The 15,906-nt window shown below is 48.3% G+C and overlaps 1 protein-coding gene across 5 annotated transcripts in view; it reads right to left on the bottom strand.

Moving 5' to 3' along the window:
• uggt2 (UDP-glucose glycoprotein glucosyltransferase 2) overlaps positions 1 to 15,906 on the bottom strand; it is a 625,263-nt gene that overhangs the window by 321,938 nt on the left and 287,419 nt on the right. For all 5 annotated transcript variants that reach the window (XM_038817830.1, XM_038817832.1, XM_038817829.1 and 2 more), the window contains one exon: positions 5,532 to 5,682. In XM_038817830.1, the coding sequence (XP_038673758.1) occupies positions 5,532 to 5,682 (151 nt within the window). The remainder of the gene's footprint in view (positions 1 to 5,531; positions 5,683 to 15,906) is intronic.

The raw sequence follows: 15,906 nt of genomic DNA, 5'->3' as shown, positions 1-15,906 counted from the left end.
AGAGATTCACCAGGATGTTGCCTGGTATGGAGGGCATTAGCTATGAGGAGCGGTTAAATAAACTCGGTTTGTTCTCACTGGAACGATGGAGGTTAAGGGGCGACCTGATAGAGGTCTACAAAATTATGAGGGGCATAGACAGAGTGGATAGTCAGAGACTTTTCCCCAGGGTAGAGGGATCAATTACTAGGGGGCATAGGTTTAAGGTGTGAGGGGCAAGGTTGAGAGTAGATGTACGAGGCAAGTTTTTTTACACACAGCGTAGTGGGTTCCTGGAACTCGCTGCCGGAAGAGGTGGTGGAAGCAGGGACGATAGTGACATTTAAGGGGCATCTTGACAAATACATGAATAGGGTGGGAATAGAGGGATACGGACCCAGGAAGTGTACTAGATTGTAGTTTACTCAGGCAGCATGGTCGGCACAGGCTTGGAGGGCCGAAGGGCCTGTTCCTGTGCTGTACTCTTCTTTGTTTTTTGATCAAAGACAACCAGTGTGGAATTGTGAAAGGCAAATTGGGTCTGAAATACTTGATTGTGTTCTTTGATGAAGGAACATAAAAGATTTTATGAGTTTCTGTTCCATAGCTGTACCACAAAGTTTTCACACAGTATCATAGAATCCCTACAGTGCCGCAGGAGGCCATATGGCCCATTGAGTCTGTACCAGTCCTCCAAAAGAGCACCCTAAAAAGGCCCACGCCTATCCCCGTAACCCTATCTATCCTTTTGGACACAAAATACAATTTTAGATGGCCAATCCACCTACCCTACACATCTTTGGACTGTGGGAAGAAACTGGAGCACTTGGAGGATACTTATGCAAACACAGGGAGAACCTCCACCCAGACAGTCACCCAAGGGCAGATTCAAACCCGAATCCCTGGTGCTGTGAGATAGCAGTGCTAACCACTATGCCACCAGGCCACCCAATGCTTGAAAATCTAATAAGCAGAAGAATATAATCATTAGAACATCATGATAAAATGGGCAGATTAAATTTAATGCAGAGGATTGTAAAGTGATGCATTGGAAAGAAAAATTGAGGAGGTGGAATATCAATTAGGAATATTAATTTTAAAGTGGGTGCAGGGATAGAGCCTGTGGGTTCACATTTATGAAATGGCAGGACAAGTCGGTAAGGCAATTAAAAAGCATACAGGTTATTTGGTTGAATAAAATGAGGCAGGGAGGACAAAAGCAGAAAGATATGGAAAGTTTCAGGAACCTTGGATAACGAGGGATATTGTGAACCTCGTCAAAAAGGAAAAGGAGACTTTTGTACAGTCCAGAAGGTTGGGGATAGTCGAAACCCTTGAGGACTACAAAGAAAGTAGGAAGAAGCGGGAAATTAGGAGGGCTAGGAGGGGTTATGAAAAGTCTTTGGCAAGTAGGATAAAGGTGAATTCCAAAGCTTTTTATTCACATGTAAAAAACAAGAGGGTGGCCAGGGAAAGGATTGGACCACTTAAGGACAGTGGGGAGAAGCTATGTGTTGAGCCAGAGGAAATGGGAGAGGTACTAAATGAGTACCTTCGATCAGTGTTGACCAAAGAAAGAGACTTTGTGGAAGATAAATCTTGGGTAGGGTGTGTGGACAGTCTGGATCATATTAACATCGAAAGGGAGGAGGTATTGGGTCTTTTAAAAGATATTAAGGTAGATAAGTCTCCTGGGCTGGACGGAGTTTACCCCAGAATACTGAGGGAAGCAAGGGAGAAAATTGCTGGGGTCTTGACTGACATCTTTTATCCTCATTGGCTACAGGTAAGATCTCAGAGGACTGGAGAATAGCTAATGTGGTACCACTGTTTAAGAAAGGTAGCAGGGATAATCCTGGAAACTATAGGCCGGTGAGCCTCATGTCCGTAGTAGGTAAATCATTGGAGAGAATTCTCAGGGACAGGATTTATACCCATTTGGAAACAAATGGACTCATTAGCGATTAGCAGCATGGTTTTGTGAAGGGGAAGTCGTGCCTCACTAACTTGATCGAGTTTTTTGAAGAGGTGACAAAGATGATTAATGAGGGGAGGGCGGTTGATGTTGTTTACATGGACTTCAGTAAAGCCTTTGACAAGGTGCCTCATGACAGACTGGTACAAAAGGTGAAGTCACGCGGGATCAGAGGTGAGGTGGTAAGATGGATACAGAACTGGCTCGGTCACAGAAGGCAAAGGGTAACAGTAGAAGGGTGTTTTTCTGAATGAAGGTTGGGACTAGAGGTGTTCCACAGGGATCTGTGCTGGAGCCTTTGTTGTTTGTAGTATACATAAACGATTTGGAGGAAAATGTAGATGGTCTGATTAGTAAGTTGGCAGATGACACCAAGGTTGGTGGAGTGGCAGATAGTGTTGAGGCTGGTCAGAGGACACAGCAGGACATGGATAAGTTGGAGACATGGGCAGAGAAATGTAAAATGGAGTTTAATCTGGACAAATGAGAGGTAATGGGCGGGATTTTCTGATCCTGATGCGAAGTGTTGATATGTCCTCAGGAGCAGCAATTCTGACTCCTACGGGGGGCCAGCACAACACTGGAGCGACCCATGCCGCTCCAGCTGCTGATGCCAGCGCCAAATGGGCGCTGTGGGTCTGCACATGCGCACCGCGATCGGCACCAATGCGGCCATGCACAGTGGCTCCCTTCTCCTCACCGATCCCCATGCACAGTGGCTCCCTTCTCCTCACCGATCCCCATGCACAGTGGCTCCCTTCTCCTCACCGATCCCCATGCACAGTGGCTCCCTTCTCCTCACCGATCCCCATGCACAGTGGCTCCCTTCTCCTCACCGATCCCCATGCACAGTGGCTCCCTTCTCCTCACCGATCCCCATGCACAGTGGCTCCCTTCTCCTCACCGATCCCCATGCACAGTGGCTCCCTTCTCCTCACCGATCCCCATGCACAGTGGCTCCCTTCTCCTCACCGATCCCCATGCACAGTGGCTCCCTTCTCCTCACCGATCCCCATGCACAGTGGCTCCCTTCTCCTCACCGATCCCCATGCACAGTGGCTCCCTTCTCCTCACCGATCCCCATGCACAGTGGCTCCCTTCTCCTCACCGATCCCCATGCACAGTGGCTCCCTTCTCCTCACCGATCCCCATGCACAGTGGCTCCCTTCTCCTCACCGATCCCCATGCACAGTGGCTCCCTTCTCCTCACCGATCCCCATGCACAGTGGCTCCCTTCTCCTCACCGATCCCCATGCACAGTGGCTCCCTTCTCCTCACCGATCCCCATGCACAGTGGCTCCCTTCTCCTCACCGATCCCCATGCAACAAGGCGTAGGGCTACAGGGCCCGGCGCGGAGCAAAAGAGATCCCCAGCATGAGAGGCCGGCCTGCCGATCAGTAGGCCCGATCGCGGGCAGGCCACAACGGTGTCAGACCCCCCTTCTCCCCCCATCAAGCCGCTCCCGGATGCATGCACGCCGAGATCCAGCCGGGTAAGACCACATGTGGACAGCGCCGGCAGGACTCGGATTTCTTTTTACGGCTGCTTGGCCTATCCCGAGCGGAGAATTCTCCGCTCTCCGGAGATTCGGCGGATCAGTATCGGGCCGGCGTCGCGCGATTCGTGCCCTGCTCGCCAATTCACATGCCCAGCGTGGGCTGAGAGAATCCCGCCCAATGTATTCTGGTAGGTCTAACATGGAGGGGAAATATACCATAAATGGGAAAACTCTTAGGAATATAGAATGTCAGAGAGATCTGGGCGTGTAGGTCCACAGATCTTTGACAGTGGCAACACAAGTGGACAAGGTAGTCAAGAAAGCATACGGAATGCATTGGAAGGGGCATTGAGTATAAAAACTGGCAAGTCATGCTACAGTTGTACATAACCTTTGTAAGGCCGCACTTGGAATATCGTGCACAATTCTAGTCGCCACACTACAAGAAGGCTTTGGAGAGGGTGCAGCGGAGGTTTACCAGGATGTTACCTGGTCTGGAGGGTGTTAGCTATGTGGAGGGGCTGAGTAGACTCGGACTGTTTTCATTGGAAAGACGGAGGTTGAGGGGTGACCTGATAGATGTCGGCAACTTTATGAGGGGCATGGGTAGAGTGAATGGGAAGGCACTCTTTTCCAGGGTGGAGGGGTCAGTCACCAGAGGGCATAGGTTTAAGGTCCATGTGGCAAAGTTGAGAGATGTGCGAGGCAGATTTTTAACGCAAAGGTTGGTGAGTCCCTCGAACATGTTGCCAGGGAAGGTTGTGGAAACAGATACATTAATGGCGTTTAAAAGGCATCTTGACAAACACATGGATGGACTGGATATAGAGGGATACGGCACAAGGAAGTGCTGAGGGTTTTGGCAAAGGTTGGTATCATGACTGATATAGGCTTGAAGGGCCGGAGGGCCTGTTCCTGTGTTGTTTTGTTCTTTGTTATGTTAAACTTTGGTAAATCACTGTTCAGCCTCATCTACAATATTGTATTCAGCTCTAAGCATTATACTTTAAGGCGGCAAGAGTTTGCAGTCGCGATAGAGAAAATTTACTGAATGGAACCAGGAGTGAGAAAAGAAATTCGGATTTCTCATCTAAGAACACAGCAGGAACATAAGAGCAGCAGTCAGCTATCCTGCCCCTTGAGCTTGTTCCAACTTTTGATTCGATGACAACTGATCTATACCTTAACTCCATCTATCCGAAATGGTTCAGTTACCCTCAAACTGTAGTTGCCAAACAAAAATCTATCAATTACAGATTTGACGTTTTCAACCGATTTAACTTCAATTGGCAGAGAGAGAATTCTAGATTTCTGCGAGTTAAGGTGAGATAAAATCAGAAGCTTTATAGACAGATAAGAAAAAATTGGTTCAATTTGCAAGAGGATTGATTACCAGAAGACAGATATTTACTCGAAATGGCCAAAATCCAGCAGGGATTCTTTTTCATGAAGCAAATTGCTACAATCTGGGATGTACTACCTGATAGGGTGGTTGATGCAGATTGAATTAAGAGTGGAATTAGATATAGCAAAGAATCATAGAATATGTACAGTGCAGAAGAATGGCAACTGGCCAATCATATCTGTGCTGGTTCCCCTAAAGAGCAGCTCATGTACTGCCATTCCCTCAAAAGGAGAAATTTGAAGAGCTTTGGGATAAGAACAGCTCTGAAATGAGCCACTACAGGAGCAGTGATCTGATTCAATTTCTGTGCTGTATGACTGATATTGGCGGGATTACCCGGTCCCCTTGATGGTGCATCATTCGCTGGTGGCGGAGTTCTCTTTTATCGCTGCTTGTCAATGGCATTTCCCATTGAAGACATCCCACACCACCAGGAAACCCATGGATGGGGGTATGCTGGCAGCGGGAAACGAGAATCCCAAAGAACAGAGAATTCCAGCCATTGTTTACTCCAGAGACTAATGTTCTCCTGAAGCTATGACAAAGTTATATACAATCCATAGACAAATATAAAGCCAACACATTTTTGTCAATAATCATGTACCAGGAAGAGCTCCAGAGGTCAGAACCTGAGCACACATACACAACACAGAATAATGCAAAATATACTAACAATTATGGCTGAATGTCGGATATCAAGTGCTGGATTTTCTTCTATCGGATAAACATTCAGATTCAGAAGTTTGCTTAGATCTTTATTTTTGATGCCAAGGTTATAAAGGCCATCCATAATTCTTCCTTCCCGTTTAAGGATATCCAGGATACTGGGGGGAAATAAACATAGATTAATGAGATTTACATGCAGAGAACGTAACAAGCACAGAGGACTGGATTCTCTGCAGTCCCGCGCCAAAAACACGTTCAGCGTGGGGGCGGAGAATTCAACTTCACGGCAAAATCGGGCCCACCGCCAGTCCGGCAATACCCGGGGACCCAGGAATCGGCGTGTTCATGGAGTACTGCGCACAGCTGGGGGGTCATTGCCAGAGGCCCGCCCAGCGATCCTCCGCTCCTGACTGCCTGAGTTCCCAACAGCTTGGTTCTAACCACCTATCGCCAGTCGGGATGCTCACATGACGGCTTCAGGCTCAGTCCACGGCCGCTCTGGTGGGGGGGCAAGGGGATTGGACATCGGGGGGGGCCTTATAGGCAGCCGGGGGACAGATAGGATCTTCGGGCACGCGGCCGATCGGGGATGTGTACATTTTTAATCTCCCTCCGTGGTCCGAGCCAGCCATAGCACTCGGCACGGCCACTGGAAGCCGCCACTGTGTGCATGCGTGGACTCAAAACCGGATGTGCGGGGCCCGTATCCGCAGCTGGGTCCCTTTCCCCCCCCCCACCTGAAAGTCAGTGAATTGGCTTCACTTTTTCCCAGAAATCTTCAGAGTGAAACGCCAGCATTTTTACGCCGACGTGGGGTCATAGTCCCATTTTGGGAATCCAGCCCATGAATTTTAGAAAATGCAGGTGAGATCTGGAGTTAAAATTTGTAACAGTCAGTTCAGTGTTGGCACTCTTACCTTATTCTGAAGATTCTGAGTTGGAAACAACATTCCCTCAAAGTATTTTAAGATTCATAGAATTTCATAGAATGTTACAGTGCAATTCATGGGCAATTGATTGAAATGTCTGGCCCCTTTAACTTTTTTCATGCATCTGTGCATGTGGTGTCATTAAAGGGGTCACCTGCACATGGCCTTAGTAGAAACGTTTAGTTTCTATGCTGCTGTGTGAGTTGAAAATAATATTCTTCAAAACACACTCTTGAATATACAATCTAAGCAGACACTACAATGCAACATTGAAGGAGTGTTAGGTTTTGGAAGTGATGTTAAACCAAGGCTGTCTTCTCAGATTCCACAGCACCATTTGAAATAGAATGGGCATTTATCCTTTTATCCTGGCTAATATTTATCCCTCAATCGACAGTTTTGTTTTATTCATTCATAGGTCATGGGTGTTTACTGCCCATCCCTAATTGAGGGAACACAGTTAAGAGTCAACAACTTTGCTATGAGTCCGGAGTCACATGTAGGTCAGACCAGGTAAGAATGGCAGATTAAAAGCAAATTACTGCGAATGCTAGAATCTGAAACCAAAAGAAAAAATACTGTAAAATCTCAACAGGTCTGGCCGGACCTGCAAGGAGAGAAATGAGCTGACGTTTTGAGTCCAGATGACTCTTTACTCGAAACATTAGCTCTTTTCTCTCCTTATAGATGCTGCCAGACCTGCTGAGATTTTCCAGCATTCTATCTCTAAGAATGGCAGATTTCCTTCCTTCAAGGATATTAGTGAACCAGATGGGTTTCGACAATGGTTTCCAGATTTTTATTGAATTCAAGTTTCACCATCTGCAGTAATAATGGGATTTGAATCTGGGTCCCCAGAGCATTACTCTGGGTCTCTGGTTTACTAGTCCAGTGACAATAACCACTATGCCAATGCCTCCTTTCTTAAATGTTTCAGCTCTACTCTTGTTTTTTTTTCTCTGCAATTTCATTACTGTGTTAATTTTTGATGCTCTGGACCTGATATTATCAGGCGTTCCAACTCCATTTCCAAAGAAAATAAAGACTTGAATTCATATAGTAACTTTTACAATCACAGAATGTTTGAAATATACGTGCAGTGATATCATTGTTGAAATGTTGGAAATATGATCATCAATTTGTGCTCAAGCTACCACAAATAACAATGTGATAATAATCATAGAATTTTTCTGTGTTGGCTGATTAACGATAGGTATTGGCCAGGCACCACACAACTCCACTGCTCTTCTTTGAAGGTGTTGGGGGCGCAACTGGGGTGAGCAATCGCTCAAGGCAGCATTATGCTAACCCTTGAATCCCAGTCCCATGCCAGGGGCAAACCCTGTCCCTGCCCGCCTGCCCAACAGATCACCCAGAGCCCACATAGACTGCTGAGGCCTCTGGTTGCACAGCTGAAGGCTATCGCTAATAGGGAACTGGCTATTGTGGTTAAGTGAGCACTTGACACATGCCAAGTGGTTTCCCGTGGGTAGGTGGCCATGTTGCCTGTGGGAGTCATTGCCTAGCATTCCAATCAAACCTTGATGCCTGGACATTGTGTGGGGGTCAGCACAACGCACGCGGCAGCCAACATCTGAACACACAGGGGGTGGGGCACAGCTCCCAGGACACGACCACGGCTGGAGGGTGGGTCGGTGCCATGGGGAGGAGGGGTTGCCTGGAGAGACAGGCAAAGGGTCCGGGGGTCAGTCCACATTGCGGAAGAAAGTTGCAGAGGCATCATAATGTTAGCGCAAATTGTTGTTTAATGTTCTGTTCAACACATTCCTGATGGTGCCCCCCCCCCCCCCCAAGCCCCCCAGAGCCCAGCCGCACCCTCTCCCCACTCCCTACCCACCCCCTCCCCCTATCCCGTCACTCTCAGGTGACTGTCAACGTGCTTAGCCTTCCTACATCTACCACTACATCTTGTTTTTTCCCCAGGATGCACATCTGAGGTGGGGGCAGCCAGCTGCTTACCTCAACCCGTGGCCTTGGATGTCGTGGTGGGCGTCCTCTGGGGCTGGCTCACTTGTCGGCGGGACATACTCAGCCATGCTGTCCTGTCCCGTCTGCTGACCCCAAGACATGGCCTCATCAGAGGGGTGGAACTCAGGAATGCTGGTAGCCACCCTCGCCGCCCCATGGGCTGGGCCCGGGTTGGCACTCAGCGCTCCCTCCTCCCGGTCAGTTCTCATAGGGGTTCACGTTGGGATGGAGGGGCAGCTAATTCGAGCCCGATTCAGGGTAGTGGGTGCCTGGAACTCGCTGCCGGAGGAGGCAGTGGAACAGGGACGATAGTGACATTTAAGGGGCAATCTTGACAAATACGTGAATACGATGGGAATAGAGGGATACGGACCCCGGAAGTGTAGAAGATTTTAGGTTAGACGGCATGGTCGGCGCAGACTTGGAGGGCCGAAGGGCCTGTTCCTGTGCTGTACTTTTCTTTGTTCTTTGATTGCCCCTGCATCACCTGGCTCTGCCAGCCCTGGCGGTTCCCCATATGCCGAACCATTGTGTCAACGCCCTCAGCAATGCTCCTCAGTGACCGTCCATGCTCTTCAGTGCCTCAGCCATGCCACCTGCGGCTGGGACAAGCTCTGCAGCACCTCAGCCATTCCCATCTGACAGCGGGACATGTCCCGCAGAACCCCATCAAGTTCGGCCTGGTACTGGGTGACATTCCCAGGTGCAGCAGACAAACTGCCGCGACCCTCAGCCATGGCCGTCACTGACTGAATGATGCCTTGGTCACCTTCACTCATGGTGCCGACATCGTACACCAGGCTCTCCACTGCGGTCACCACCCTGGCACTCTTGGCCTCGGTGCCACTCATTGCCAGTGCCATCTCCTGCCCTCGTAGCCTCTGGAACTCCTCCTGTTGGCTAACCACTAACATCTCCCACCGAGGTGTGTGTATCTGCACTGGTGGAGGGTGGGGATGACAGCTGTGACGCGACTATGACAATTGCATGCACGGAGCTCTCCTCCGAGGTGTTCTCCTCAGAGTCAGGGGAGGGGGCCGTCCAGGATGGGCCGGCGCCGTTGGTTGGAGGACCTGCAGGAGGATGGACATGTGGTCAGTGGGAGGGATGGGTCAGTCAGTAAGGCAATCATTACTCAAGTTTGACAGGTCCACCGGTGAGGCCCAGTGGTTCCTCACCTCTGCGGCATCTGCCAGCATCTGCGTGGGTGACCGCCCTGTCCTCGGCCACAGAGGACACCTCCAGGGCCTGCTCCTCAAAGGAGGTGAGGATTCTGAAGTCTGGCACCCCATCACCAGTCTGGCCCTCTCCCGCCAATTATGGGAGAGCGTTTCCTGAGGGGACACATAGAGGGTGTCGGCAGCCACATGCATGGTCCACAGTTGTGGGAAGGGGGGTGACAAGAAGGGTTTGGGTGGGGGAGGGTTGGAGAGGTGGGTGGAGTGCTGAAGGGGGATTGAGGGAAGGTTGGGGGTCACCTGGAGGGATGCTCCCTTGGGGGTTTGGGCGTGGTACTTGGTGTCTACTCACCTTGGCTGCCCTGGTAGGTCGTTAACCTTCTTCTGAAACTGGAGGCCAGCCCTCCTGGTCACACTGCATGAGCTGGATGCTGCCGCCACCTCGTCCCAGCAGCACTGGCTGCCTTGTGGCTCACCCTCCGGGACCCTCGGGGGAACAAGACATCCCTCCTGGCCTCCACCGCAACCAGGAGCCTCCGCAGGTCAGCGTCCCCGAATCTTGGGGCCAGTCTCCTCGCCGCCATTGTTGCGAGCTGGCTAGGGTTGGCTAAGGAAGTGGAACCTCAATGCTGCTCAACATTGTTAGCGGGGAGTTGGCGTGCGTGGTCCTGGCGAAACAGCAGGCAAGCCAGCATTTGGGATGGGAAGCCAGTGAGGCCTCCTTCAGTGGACCAATTAATGTTGAATAGTGTTGCCAGCCTCGCCGTGCAGAGCGCCAGGAAACACGGGGAAATTTCCACTCGCTGCGGCATTTGGAAATTTCTCCTTTTGTATCTCCTCTTGACAACTTACTTTCCGACCAACCTTAGTATCATCAGCAAATTTAGCTGTAATTAATTTGTTCCCTCCATCCAAATCATTGATGTAGGTTGTAGCTTGTGCAGGTCAAGAAGACACAGCCTGAGTGAGTGACGCACATCCAGAGTGGGAATTGCAACTTGGTAATTTGGTGCAGTAAGGTAATTCGGTGCAGAGTGAGAGAAGGTGCTTTTTCTATCCTGTTTTGTTCTCTCTCTTTCTTCTGGCCTGTAACTTTTAATCTGCAGGAAGAGAACCAGAGAGCATCTGAAACCCTGGGTGAGTTCTCCCAGTGAGCCAAAGAAGACACAGCCAGAGGGAGTTTGGGAATTCGAAGCTGGGTGGGGAGGAGGTGCTTTTTAACCCTGGTAAGTGACTGGTAAGTAGTTTTTCATTTCATTGTCTAATTTTTTTTTTTTTTGAAATTGTAGTTGTATAAGTTTACCTAAGGTTTAAAACATGGCAGGAGATCCCAGACACGTGTCATGCTCCTCGTGTGCGATGTACAGGGACACGTCCAATGTCCCTGGCGCTTTCACATGCAGGAAGTGTGTTCAGTTGCAGCTCCTGTTAGACCGCTTGATGGCTCTGGAGCTGCGGATGGACTCACTTTGGAGCATCCGCGATGCTGAGGAGGTCGTGGATAGCATGTTTAGCGAGTTGGTCACACCGCAGGTGAAAGTTACTGAGGGAGATGGGTGACCAAAAGACAGAGCAAGAGTAGGAAGGCAGTGCAGGTCTCCCCTGTGGTCATCTCCCTGCAAAACAGATATACCGCTTTCGATACAGTTGGGGGAGATGGCTCACCAGGGGAAGGCAGCAGCAGCCAGGTTCATGGCACCGTGGCTGGCTCTGCTGCGCAGCAGGGCAGGAAGAAAAATGGCAGGGCTATAGTGATAGGGGACTCGATCGTAAGGGGAATAGACAAGCGGTTCTGTGGACGCAATCGAGACTCCAGGATGGTATGTTGCCTCCCTGGTGCAAGGGTCAAGGATGTCTCGGAGCGGCTGCAGGACATTCTGGGGGGGGGGGGGGGGGGGGGGGGGGAGATGAACAGCTAGCTGACGTGGTGCACATAGGCACCAACGATATAGGTTAAAAAACGGGATGAGGTCCAACAAGCTGAATTCAGGGAGTTAGGAGTTAAACTAAAAAGTAGGACCTCAAATGTAGTAATCTCAGGATTGCTACCAGTGCCACGAGCTAGTCAGAGTAGGAATGTCAGGATAGATACGATGAATGCGTTGCTCAAGAGATGGTGCAAGAGGGAGGGATTCAAATTCCTGGGGCATTGGCACCAGTTCTGGGAAGGTGGGACCAGTACAAACCGGACGGTCTGCACCTGGAGAAGACTGGAACCGATGTCCCAGGTGGGGTGTTTGCTAGAGCTGTTGGGGAGGGTTTAAACTAATGTGGCAGGGGGATGGGAACCAATGCAGGAAGTCGGAAGGTAGTAAAACAAGGGCAGAAGCAAAAGGAAGTAAGGGGGAAAGTGCAAGGCAGAGAAGACATAGTCACAAATCAAAAAGGGTGACAGTACAAGGTACAGTGACTGAGGGAAGCTCACTGAATAGGCCCAGTAATACTAAAATGAATAAAACTGGAGATGTTAAGATTCAAAACAGAGGTAAAAAAACCAACGTAAGTGTACTTTACCTGAATGCTCGTAGTATTCGGAATAAAGTAAATGAGTTGATGGCGCAAATCATCGTGAATGACTATGATTTAGTGGCCATTACTGAAACATGGTTAAAGGATGCTCACGACTGGGAGTTAAATATCCGAGGGTATCAAACTATTCGGAAGGACAGAGTGGATGGTAAGGGAGGTGGTGTAGCTCTGTTATTTAAGGATGACATCCGGGCAATAGTAAGGGATGACATTGGTGCTCTGGAGGATAAGGTTGAATCCATTTGGGTGGAAATCAGGAATAGTAAAGCGAAAAAGTCACTGATAGGAGTAGTCTACAGGCCACCAAATAGTAACGTTATGGTGGGGCAGGCAATAAACAAAGAAATAACTGATGCATGTAGAAATGGTACAGCAGTTATCATGGGGGATTTTAATCTACATGTCGATTGGTTTAACCAGGTCGGTCAAGGCAACCTCGAGGACGAGTTTATAGAATGTCGGGAGTGCAGGAGGCGAAAGAGGCCGGTGTGCTGGCCTTTGCGTCCCTAGTAGCCCGGCGAAGGATCTTGCTACAATGGAAGGATGCGAGGCCCCCAAGCGTGGAGACCTGGATCAATGACATGGCGGGTTTCATTAAGCTAGAGAAGGTCAAATTCGCCCTGAGAGGGTCGGTACAAGGGTTCTTTAGGCGGTGGCAGCCTTTTCTCGACTTTCTGGCTCAACGATAGGGCACGGGGACAGCAGCAGCAGCAACCCGGGGAGGGAAAAGGGGAGGGAAAAGGGGAGGGAAAAGGGGGGGGGCCGACAATGACTATGTTTGTTTATTTAATTTTAATATTTTTAAAGTTCTTTTGTTGTTCATTAGGGATGGGGGGGTGGGGGGATGTGATACATGCGCCGATACGGTCTGTGGGTGTCACAGTTATTATGGGTTATTTTGTTGCATTTCATTGTTTGTCATTATGTTTTATATTTTCTGTAAAAAATTCCAATAAAAATTATATAAAAAAAAAAGAATGTATATGCGATAGTTTCCTCGAACAGTATGTAATGGAACCTACGAGGGAACAATCGGTCCTAGATCTTGTCCTGCGTAATGAGACAGGATTGATTCATGATCTCATAGTTATGGGTCCTCTCGGAAGGAGCGATCACAATATGGTGGAATTTAAAATACAGATGGAGGGTGAGAAAGTAAAATCAAATACTAGTGTTTTGTGTTTAAACAAAGGAGATTACAATGGGATGAGAGAATAACTAGCTAATGTAGACTGGGAGCAAAGACTTTATGATGGAACAGTTGAGGAACAGTGGAGAACCTTCCAAGCGATTTTTCACAGTGCTCTGCAAAGGTTTATACCAACAAAAAAGGACAGTAGAAAGAGGGAAAATCGACCGTGGATATCTAAGGAAATAAGGGAGAGTATCAAATTGAAGGAAAAAGCATACAAAGTGGCAAAGATTGGTGGGAGACTAGAGGACTGGGAAATCTTTAGGGGGCAACAGAAAGCTAATAAAAAAGCTATAAAGAAGAGTAAGATAGAGTATGAGAGTAAACTTGCTCAGAACATAAAAATAGACAGTAAAAGTTTCTACAAATATATAAAACAAAAAAGAGCGGCTAAGGTAAATATTGGTCCTTTAGAGGATGAGAAGGGAGTTTTAATAATGGGAGATGAGGAAATGGCTGAGGAACTGAACAGGTTTTTTGGGTCGGTCTTCACAGTGGAAGACACAAATAACATGCCAGTGACTGATAGAAATGAGGCTATGACAGGTGAGGACCTTGAGAGGATTGCTATCACTAAGGAGGTAGTGACGGGCAAGCTAATGGGGCTAAAGGTAGACAAGTCTCCTGGCCCTGATGGAATGCATCCCAGAGTACTAAAAGAGATGGCTAGGGAAATTGCAGATGCACTAGTGATGATTTATCAAAATTCACTAGACTCTGGGGTGGTCCCGGTGGATTGGAAATTAGCAAACGTGACACCACAGTTTAAAAAAGAGGTTGGCAGAAAGCAGGAAATTATAGGCTAGTGAGCTTAACTTCGGTAATAGGGAAGATGCTGGAATCTATCATCAAGGAAGAAATAACGAGGCATCTGGATAGAAATTGTCCCATTGGGCAGACGCAGCATGGGTTCATAAAGGGCAGGTCGTGCCTAACTAATTTAGTGGAATTTTTTGAGGACATTACCAGTGCAGTAGATAACGGGGAGCCAATGGATGTGGTATACCTGGATTTCCAGAAAGCCTTTGACAAGGTGCCACACAAAAGGTTGTTGCATAAGATAAAGATGCATGGCATTAAGGGTAAAGTAGTAGCACGGATAGAGGATTGGTTAATTAATAGAAAGCAAAGAATGGGGATTAATGGGTATTTCTCTGGTTGGCAATCAGTACCTAGTGGTGTCCCTCAGGGATCCATGTTGGGCCCACAATTGTTCACAATTTACATAGATGATTTGGAGTTGGGGACCAAGGGCAATGTGTCCAAGTTTGCAGATGACACTAAGATGAGTGGTAAAGCGAAAAGTGCAGAGGATACTGGAAGTCTGCAGAGGGATTTGGATAGGTTCAGTGAATGGGCTAGGGTCTGGCAGATGGAATACAATGTTGACAAATGTGAGGTTATCCATTTTGGTAGGAATAACAGCAAACGGGATTATTATTTAAACGATAAAATATTATATAAAATATAAAAGGGGCTGGTTTAGCTCACTCAGCTAAATCGCTGGCTTTTAAAGCAGACCAAGCAGGCCAGCAGCATGGTTCGATTCCCGCACCAGCCTCCCCGGACAGGCGCCGGAATGTGGCAACTAGGGGCTTTTCACAGTAACTTCATTGAAGTCTACTCGTGACAATAAGCGATTTTCATTTTCATTCCATTTCATTAAAGCATGCTGCTGTGCAGAGAGACCTGGGTGTGCTAGTGCATGAGTCACAGAAAGTTGATTTCCAGGTGCAACAGGTGATTAAGGAAAATGGAATTTTGTCCTTCATTGCTAGAGGGATGGAGTTTAAGACTAGGGAGGTTATGCTGCAATTGTATAAGGTGTTAGTGAGGCCACACCTGGAGTATTGTGTTCAGTTTTGGTCTCCTTACTTGAGAAAGGACGTACTGGCACTGGGGGGTGTGCATAGGAGATTCACCAGGTTAATCCCAGAGCTGAAGGGGTTGGATTACGAGGAGAGGTTGAGTAGACTGGGACTGTACTCGTTGGAATTTAGAAGGATGAGGGGGGATCTTATAGAAACTTTTAAAAGGTTGTTTCCACTGGCGGGTGAAAGCAGAACTAGGGGACACAGCCTCAAAATAAGGGGAAGTAGATTTAGGACTGAGTTTAGGAGGAACTTCTTCACCCAAAGGGTTGTGAATCTATGGAATTCCTTGCCCAGTGAAGCAGTTGAGGCTCCTTCATTAAATGTTTTTAAGGTAAAGATAGATAGTTTTTTGAAGAATAAAGGTATTAAGGGTTATGGTGTTCGGGCCGGAAAGTGGAGCGGAGTCCACAAAAGATCAGCCATGATCTCATTGAATGGCGGAGCAGGCTCGATGGGCCAGATGGCCTACTCCTAGTTCTTATGTTTTTATGTTCTTATGTAAAGACTGTAAGCTTCGGCCCAAATTCCTGTCCCCGTGGTACTCTATTATTTACATCTGTGTGGTCTCAGATTAATGTCTTGTCTGAAGGATAAGACCTTCAAGCATTCCCTCAGTGCTGCACTGGAGTGTCAGCCTGGATTTTTGTGTTCAAATGCTGGAGTGGGTCTGGAACCCAAAGCACTTCTGAGT

This window comes from Scyliorhinus canicula, chromosome 14 (genome assembly GCF_902713615.1).
Source record: "Scyliorhinus canicula chromosome 14, sScyCan1.1, whole genome shotgun sequence".
NCBI lineage: Eukaryota > Metazoa > Chordata > Chondrichthyes > Carcharhiniformes > Scyliorhinidae > Scyliorhinus > Scyliorhinus canicula.
Note: the sequence above shows the minus strand (reverse complement) of the source record. Positions and strands in the feature narration are given on the sequence as shown.